Here is a 9,609-nt window from a genome sequence, read left to right on the forward strand (position 1 = left end):
TGTTGAGAATAAAAGAAAAGGCCGGTGAATCTACTGATCAATGTATTTTTACTTTTATTTTCATTTTTAATTTGTTTGATTATGGAAAAGAGAAAATTCTAATTTGCCTCCATGAAGTATATCGTTGGGAGACGGAATAGCCACTAAAAACGAAATTGCGCATTTTGGACGTCTGTGATATTTGGGCGGGGCAATCTGTGCCCTTCTGTCATGTTAACCGTTAGTTGACTGACCAAAAAATGTTGAAATTACCATTTTGCCCCTGAGCCTATAATTAATTCTAAAACTAATAATCCAATATCGTGTAGCGAGTGGGGTTCGAAACCCCGACCCACGGTTTAACAACAAACAACACCAACAATTTGAACTAAACTAATATTTCTTATAAACATACAATATGAATTATATATTCCTTCTTATCATTAATGAGTTTATAATCCAATATCTTATGATGTTTGTTTATCATCATAATCATATATATCATCATCATATATATCATCCAAACGAACCCGAACTGAACACTAGTTAACTTTGAACCCGAAACAACCAAAACGGCCCGTTTTTAGCAAACTTTAAACCCGAAACAACCAAAACAGCCCGTTTTTTAGCGAACTTTAAACCCAAAAACAACCAAAACGGCCCGTTTTTTAGCAAACTTTAAACCCGAAACAACCAAAAAGGCTCGTTTTTAGCAAACTTTAAACCCGAAATAACCAAAACGGCCCCCTTTTAGCGAACTTGAAACCCGAAACAACCAAAACGGCCCGTTTTTTAGCGAACTTTAAACCCAAAACAACCAAAACGGCCCGTTTTTTAGCAAAATTGTAACCCGAAAACCACCAAAACGGTCCGTTTTTTAGCAAACTTTTAACCCGAAACAACCAAAACGGCCCGTTTTTTAGCGAACTTTAAACCTGAAACAACTAAAACGGCCCGTTTTTAACGAACTTTAAACCCGAAACAACCAAAACGGCCCGTTTTTAGCGAACTTTAAACCCGAAACAACTAAAACGGCCCGTTTTTTAGTGAACTTTAAACCCGAAACAACCAAAACGACCCGTTTTTTAGCAAACTTTAAACCCGAAAACAAACAAAACGGCCCGTTTTTTAGCAAATTTTTAACCCGAAAACCACCAAAACGACCTGTTTTTTTGCAAACTTTTAACCCGAACCCCAACACAATGAAGACAAACATTTTTATATATATATAACACGAACACAAAATACATATATCAAAACACCCGAATTATAAACTTCGGGATTTTACATACATAACATACTAATAACTTTTCATCCGAATTATAAACTTCGGGATTTTACAAAGGTAGGCGTCGGAGAAGGGCCCAAGATGCCACGTCCGGTGGAAATTAATTCGGTTTTGGCCCACAAATGTGGCCAAAACACGAACCGATATTTCCCGATTCCGGACCCGAAATCGGAGATTCACATCAATCGGGACTCCATACAGAGCTCGATTGAAGCTCAACTTGATGGTGAGAACCATTGTAGACGAGAAGAAGGTGCGACGGGGAGAAGCCGGGTGCCGAGAAGCCGGGTGCGACGGTGGAGGTGGCTACGGTGGAGGTGGCAATGGTGGATGATGGCTGTGGTGGAGGTGGCTACGGTGTATGGTGCTACGGTGGATAAAGGGAGACGGAAGTGTATATATATATATATATATATATATATATATATATATATATATATATATATATATATATATATATATATATATATAGTGGATGGTGTTGGAGGAAGGAAGTTGAGAAGAGTAAGGAAAAGAAGGAAGGAGGGGAGGAGTACGGTGGAAGAAAGAAGAAGAAAATACCCGGTGGTCAGACTGCCATTTTTCCCGCCAAGCTGGTTTTTTCAAGCTTTTGAAAAAAATAATAATCAGAAGGGCACAAACTGACCCGCCAATTTTGTATTTGTAAAAGGTCTAAAACACCCTCATTCTCAACGGTCATTAACGGAAATATATGACGGAAGGGCACAGATTGCCCCGCCCTAATATCACAGACGTCCAAAATATAGAATTTCGTTTTCAGTGGCTATTCCGTCTCCCGGCGATATATTTCAGGGAGGCAAATTGGAATTTTCTCTTATGGAAATAACACGAATGTACTTTCCGGTCATTGTGAGCATACGTACGCTGGCACCATTTACTTTTTACTCTTTAAATTAATGATCTTCTTAACGTTCACAAACTAGATTTCTTATTTAAATTAAGTATTATAATTCACCAATAGCTAAAGATTGCTAATATAAGTATTTATGGAAAAGTTGGAGGAAAATAGGTTGCTAAGCCTTGGACGGTGATCGAATGTTTTGTTTTAGATAAAGCTGTTGTGTCTATTTAAACTCTTATAGAGCACTCTCAGCCTATTTCCTATATTTGTGTGGTTAGGATTTGTAAATTATATGGTATGGTTATGAGTGGTTGTGAGTAGAGAAGAGAGAAAATGTTATATGAGAAGAATTTGGGATTCCACTGTTCATACCGTATAATATTATATTTCTTAAAAGTGGTTGTGAGTGAACGAGAAAAAAAAGATAATGATAAAGGTATAAAAAGTATTATTTAATTAAACATTAGAGATAAATTACAGTGATGTTTTATGTAATTATATGATATATATGGATATATGGTAGGGAATGGGCTAGGAATGCTCTTATGGTATGTTCGGTTGGAAGTAATGGAATGAAGAGGGAGTGGAATGAGCGAAGGAATGTAATGAACAAGGGAATAAAATGGATCATTACCATTCATTTGTCTTGTTTGGTTAACCTATAAGAATGAATGAATAATTACTTTATGTTGTTTGGTATCCACAAAAAATGTAGGAATGAAATAGAAATAATAAAATTATTCTTATTCCAAAATATATTAAAAAAAAAATGAAAAAGCGACAGTGGTGGTGGTAGCTCCGGCGACGAAAAGGGTGGTGGTGGTGGTGGCGGTTAGGCGGGGTGGTTGTGGTGGTGGGGGTGGCGGTAGTAGCATTGGTAGTGATGACGATGGTAGGGTGGTGGAGGCGGTTATGGTCAGGTGGCGGTGGTAGCGCTGGTGGTAAAGTGGTGGTGGTGGTGGTGGCGGCGGAGGTGGTGGCGACAGTGAGGGTCATGTGGTGGTGGTGGTGGTGGTGATGGTGGTGGTGGTTGTTGTTGTTAGGTGGTGATGGTGTTGCAAAACGTAGGGCAAGGGAGGAATGGAATGAAAAAATGGAAAGGGTGTGAGAAGGAATGGTTTTGATGGAATGGGATTCTATGTGTAATGGATGATTCCATTCGGTTGAGTAACCAAACACGACTTTCTTCATTCACACGTAATTAATCATTCCATTTCCCCTGTCATTCCTGCATACCAAACGCTACCTTAGAGTATTAAGTTCAAGGGTAAAGTTAAAATATAAAGGAAAATAAAAATGAGAAGTGTGAGAAGGTTTGTTACCATACAAAAAACCTTTCAAAAATAAATTTAAAAAAATAATAAAAAATCATAAATTTAAATATAAATAAAAAAGGAAAAAAAATTAAAAAACTAAAATGTTTCCGTCATCATTCCCGTTCATAAAAAAAATACAAAAAATAAAAAAACATGACGAAAAGACACAATGGCGAGATCAAAGACACAACGACGAAAATGAACAAAATACACAATTATAACTAAAAAAAGACACAATAGATCGCAAAATATTGCACAATGCCGAACAAAATATAACACAATATAAAGAAAACAAGATACAATGTCAAGGAAAAAATACACAAGCAATGACGAAAATAGACACAAAACACAATGATAAACAAAAAAATACAACGATTTTTTTAAATTACCATTATGTTTTTTTATGAGAACGAAAAAGAGTCTTGAAACATTTTTGTGTTTTTACCTTTTTTTCGTTTTTTAATTAAATTTTGAGTTATGATTTATTTATTTTAATTTTTTTGAGGGGTTTTTTTTGTTTAGCTAGAAATCCTTCTCATATTTCTCATTTTTGTTTCTCCCTGTAGAATAACTTGACCCTTATGTTCAATATATTTGAATTAAACCGTATCCCATAATTTGAAATCATATGATATGGCGTATCCCATAATTTGAGATGAATGTCATGATAAACTCGTTTAGTCATTTAGATTTATATACGGTATATGTAGTACAAAATTCCAAAGATATAATGAGAGTATCTTTATTTGTTTTATTAATATTGTTTAATAAAATTGTGACTAAAAACACATCAAAAAGTTACTGACACGATTAAGAGTGTCTATTTAATGAGTTCAACTTGCTTAATAATATATTTATGACACACATAACAAGTTTAATGAATCGTGTTAAATAGATTGATAACACGCATCTATGGACCCGTTTATCAAAACGACATAGTTTCATAGATAGTTACATATTAATTGTAACTTAATAGTGTTAATCATGTTTTATCATTTTAACCGCCTTTAGTTAATCATGATAAACATTGGTTATTGAAATGTTATATTTAATTGTATTAAAAATACGTTTCATTTGTATTATTTAACCGGGTCCTTTAAAGAGTCGTGTCAGCTAACCTGCTTATTATACATGTCTGTGTTATTAGTAACAAGATGACAAGCTTTTCCAGCTCTACTTGAAGTTGTATCCAAATTGAACATCTTCATCTTCCTTCTGGTTGATACTTGCACGGCCTGGATTTGAAGCCAACTATGTGTCTCTATAAACTAATACCAGATACTGAATGTTTTTAAATCTCTCGTGTAGATAGAGAATGAAAATCCAACTGAAGATGTTTTGTTCCAATTAGTTATAATATTATCGTATAAGGCAGATGGTTCGAAATCTCATTTGTCAGAAGCAACCAAATCCACCCACGTACCCTAAACCCCCGTACTAAGGTAATTCACATAAGCGTGGTCAAACATAAGTTTTCTATTTTTTTTAAAGGGGAGAATTGGGGGAGGGGGGGGGGGATTTGTATTGGTAAATGACCAAAACTCACAAACCCATTTGACCCAATCTCAGCCGGAGATGATAACTAACATGTGAACATTAAACAAGACAAATAAAAGGTATCCCAAGTAACGCCTTTCGTTTTATTGGTATGTAAACATGGGTGTCCGGACGTCCTTCACATCATAAGTAGTTGATCACGACAACATACTCCGTATCATAAACTACAACAATGACCAACAACTACAATTTTATATATCTCAGTCGTTACGCGTGCACCACAGATCAATGGAGTTCCATTTGTTCAAACCTCAACTCCACACTGAATTTCATGATCTCCCACCCAAGAACTGCTGCAAAGACCAAACAAAAAGTGTTAGAATACTAAAACATTCTTTTATTATTACTTTTTATACTTCATCTCCTCTCTCTTGCCAGTAACAAGCAGTGTAGAATACAAAATCATAGAAAATCTAGACGTGTGTGGATGTTTGTAGTAAAAGCATTTGCAAATTAACCATGATGTGTTATAAATATGCTAGAATCTTAGATATGTACGACCAGCCATTTTAAAACTTTTTTATATATTAATATTATTTGAGAGTGTAGTTTAATCACTTAAATATGTATATTTAGACAATTATGAAATTTAGTGCACATATCTAAATTCTTTACATATGTAACTTTGTTATTGCATATATATCTGATTTGTTTTTTACACTTGTGATTCATATATGTAATCACAAATTTATATATAAAAATTGATAAACTACTCTCAAATAGTATTATGAAAAGCTTTTAAAATGGTTGTCAAGAGTTCTTAAAAAGAAACCCAACCCTTTATATATAATACTAAATAAATAAGCAAAAATGTTTGGCAAATGGCACATTTCTATGAGCCAAATATAATTTTTTTTCCACCTTTATTTCCACTTCATCACTAATTTTTGTTAGAAAAGTAATACAAACGTAAAGATAGGAAAGTGATATATTTTAAATTTAATTGTAACAGTACAATTATATGTACACTAAAATGTTGTCTATTATTAACATTTTATAAATTATAACATGCTATTTTAATGGTTTATAATTTCTTAAACCATAAACTGTACTGTAGCACCAATTATAATGAATGTGTAACACTTTAAATGCCCCTAAATTAATTTATTTAAATCATTGTGCATTATGAAAATGAGAATAAATTTAATGATTTGAATACAAATCACCACAATTTATTTCACTGTTGAAACTTGAAAGTGTTTGTGCAGAGTTTTATAAGGTTGGATGACAGAAAATAGACTTTAGTGAACTTACTTTTTGTGGTGTTTGTATCAAATATCTTAATCTCATAATTAAAAGATATTCTAAACTTGTATTGCAATAATATACCTTGATTCCAGCTGGGGTGTTTCCGGGTTTAGCTGTGGTGGTGCTTCCGAAAAGACCGATACCTGAGTTGACCTTCGACTTTTTCTCAGCGGGTTTTAATATTTGGAAAGAGCACATTAGAGTTTCATCAACACTCATCATCGCACCCGCGTTGTCAAATTCCCCACAATAATTGGGTGCCGAAAATACAGTTACAAGTTGTCGGTTTGCAAAAAATTCGTATCCATCCTCAACCACCTGCAAAACTTTTTATCAGTTTAATATTATTCAGGTAATAAAATCCCACATTTGATTATCTAATGGTAACCCATTTTTAATAACCAAGTTCATAACCGCTTCAACCCAACTGACTATCATAAAATATAAATATATATATATATATATATATATATATATATATATAAGAGTTCTAAATGATTATAATCCTATATATATATATATATATACACACACACATACTTATTTGGCCATTCTTTTGGCCCAAACCAAGCCAAAGAACAAACTTCGGTTTTTGGAATCTTGAAAACCGTTTAGTTGGGTTTCTGTTTAGATTTGGTTCAGTGTTTTTGGCTTTACCAGTTGGGCTTGACATTTTTGACCCAAGAGAAAAAATGAAAACAAAAATGAAAATCCATACGGGTTGGGCCATTTTGAATGTTAGTCTATTTAGTCTATAGAACCAAATTCATTATTTTGGGCCATTTTTTCTCTTAGGTCAAAAATGTCAAGCCAAACTGGTAAAGCCAAGTATATTGATCCACTATTTATTGAATTTTCATAAATAGACTAACATTCAATATTAAAAACGAAAATCCATAAATTCGGTTTGGTTCGATTCGGCCTTTTCAATTTTAAGCACTTGCAAAACTGAAATCGAACCAAAAATTCAGTTTTCACGAAACATAAGGCAAACCGTTGGTTTTTTTCGGGTTTCATTATTTCGGTTCGATTTTTCAGTTACAAATCAATGTTTTCATTTTCACGCACACCCCTAGTAGTGGTGGGGCCGTGAGTTTTCCCTAACGAGTGTTTATTGTCACCAAATAAGGGGAAAAATCCATTTTTTTGGTGATTCAGACCCCCTTTTAACAATAAAGTTCAGATTTTAACCACCAGAATAACAATACCCATACCTGGTGAGCCCGACACACGAGATCAAGATCATGTTTCTCTAAAAACTCAGTTACAATATCAGCACCAAAGGTATACGAGACACCACGGTCATTCATGCCCCAACCCTTAACATCGACACAGGGATCTGACCATAAAAGATCACACAACAACCCACTATCGGGTACATCAGTAGGTCGCCTCAAATTCCTTATTTGTTCCAAATTATTAAGGTCTGGCGACAACCCACCGTGCATGCACAAAATCTTTTCATCAATAAGAGCAGCCACAGGCAAACAATTGAAGCAATCCGAAAACGTCTTCCATAACTTCACATTAAATCTTCTTTTGCACTCGTCGTAAAAACCGTATATGCGGTTTATAGACGCGCATTCATGGTTTCCGCGCAAAAGAAAGAAGTTATTCGGGTATTTTATTTTGTAGGCGAGAAGAAGGCATATTGTCTCGAGGCTTTGTTTGCCTCGGTCAACATAATCACCTAGAAACAAGTAATTGGCTTGTGGGGGTAATCCACCATATTCAAAAAGACGTAGAAGATCCGAGTATTGACCGTGGATGTCACCTAATAACCATTCAAACATTAAAATGTTAAAAGCAGTTCGTTTAAATGCAGGTCGAAACAATAGTTTTGGGTTTCTTTTTTCTTTTATACATAGTTTACATTTGATAACAAAATTAAAAAATTATATTATCACAATTACCAATTATGATATTTTTGTTTAACCCATTGGGTTCAACTGAAATAGGCACGTAAGTTTAATGGCTAAATGGCTGTTTGGAAGCAATTTATATCCAACATGAAGAGTGAGAACTGATAAACCTAATGATATTAATATTTCTCTTAACCAACATGTTGAACTTGTGCATACCTAACATCCTTTAAAAGACAATGATAACCACAACACGCGTTTGTCGTGGTGACGGATACCAAAACAAATCAAGCATGTATTTATCTTTCCTTCATTATTTTCTTGATTCAAAATTCTATCAAAACTAACTACCAATCAAGAATTATGAGCCAATTTCAGCAGCTAATCATCAGTGTTCTAAACTCATTATTCACTTTCAACAATTGAGTCACTATTGTAAAAATCAGGACTAATTTTTCAGTAATCGGACAGAAAACCGTTAAACTCCGGCCTTAATTCCAGCCTATTCTCAGCAATTGGTCCGGCAAATTTCCAGTGAAAGTTATATATAAAATTCCATTCCGATTAATCCCGAATAATCACTAGTCCCACCCACAGCCCGGCTAACACCGAGTTGACATTTCAACTATTAACAAACTTGATCAATTCTTATAATTTAATTTCAAGTGTCACAGATCAAAACCCCAAGGGGATGAAACCCAATCAAGAACCCTAAAACCGACACAAATAATAATCAAAAGCATACCGCAAATCTTGACGGGTGCTTCAATTTCAAGCAAATTAGGCTGCTGCAAGAAAATATCTTTAGAGTGTTGACAAAGTTGCTTGATTTCTGGCTCGGTGAGTTGGACTTGCTTACCGGGTTTGCCTTTAACTGCAAACAGCCTATGGATTATATCGTCAAGAACCGATTGATCCATCTGCGTATTGAGGAATCTTCAAGATTGGAAGAGAGGAAAAGGTGGAATGAACAAGGTCAAAGGTTTGAATGAATGACTTGTATTGTATGTATGGTGTCCGTGACTTATTTTAAGAGGATAATATCGATTTAGGTGGGTACTTACAAAATGACTATATAGATTTATTTCAAATTAAATAAGTGTTTTTATATGTGAGTTGAGATGCATCGGGTTAAATGTATCAGTGTTGCGGCAGAAAGTTTGTCGGTATCAGTTTGATTCATTGTGGAAATTTTCATTGCCACGTACAAGGGCCAAAAGTAAAAAAGGTAAGTTGAAACTTCGCAAGTTGCCAATTTTTAGGTATATAATTTGCTGAAATATCGCAAGTCGTTTCAAATTTCTCATGATGTATTTGAATTGACTAAAATTTGTCTTTCTTTGTTTAGAGGTCGGACCGAGGGAATATATCCATAAGGTTCTTTCCTCAAGATACCAATATTTCGATAGTTTACATCATTACAGGATATGATAATTATGAAATGGTTCGTATGTGCTGATTTTAAGGAGTTGTTTGAAGGAGAAAAGTTTGGGGATC

At 34.4% G+C, this 9,609-nt stretch overlaps 1 protein-coding gene across 2 annotated transcripts; it reads right to left on the reverse strand.

Annotated features, from left to right (window-relative positions):
* Positions 1-5,048: 5,048 nt before the first annotated feature.
* On the reverse strand, positions 5,049-9,069 carry LOC143597679 (serine/threonine-protein phosphatase PP1 isozyme 3-like). 2 transcript variants are annotated; one of them, XM_077076112.1, is made up of 4 exons: positions 8,858-9,069; positions 7,465-8,024; positions 6,332-6,568; positions 5,049-5,292 (listed from the first exon to the last, which is right to left on the reverse strand). In XM_077076112.1, the coding sequence occupies exons 1-4, from the start codon at positions 9,030-9,032 to the stop codon at positions 5,272-5,274; spliced, it is 993 nt and encodes a 330-aa protein (XP_076932227.1). In that variant the 5' UTR covers positions 9,033-9,069; the 3' UTR covers positions 5,049-5,271. The 2 variants fall into 2 exon arrangements, with proteins under 2 accessions (XP_076932227.1, XP_076932226.1); XM_077076111.1 differs by having other exon boundaries at positions 5,049-5,295.
* Between the last annotated feature and the right edge of the window lie 540 nt (positions 9,070-9,609).

Source organism: Bidens hawaiensis, unplaced genomic scaffold (genome assembly GCF_021521415.1).
Source record: "Bidens hawaiensis isolate Kalapana, Puna unplaced genomic scaffold, B.hawaiensis_p1.1 tig00048848_1, whole genome shotgun sequence".
Classification (NCBI taxonomy): domain Eukaryota; kingdom Viridiplantae; phylum Streptophyta; class Magnoliopsida; order Asterales; family Asteraceae; genus Bidens; species Bidens hawaiensis.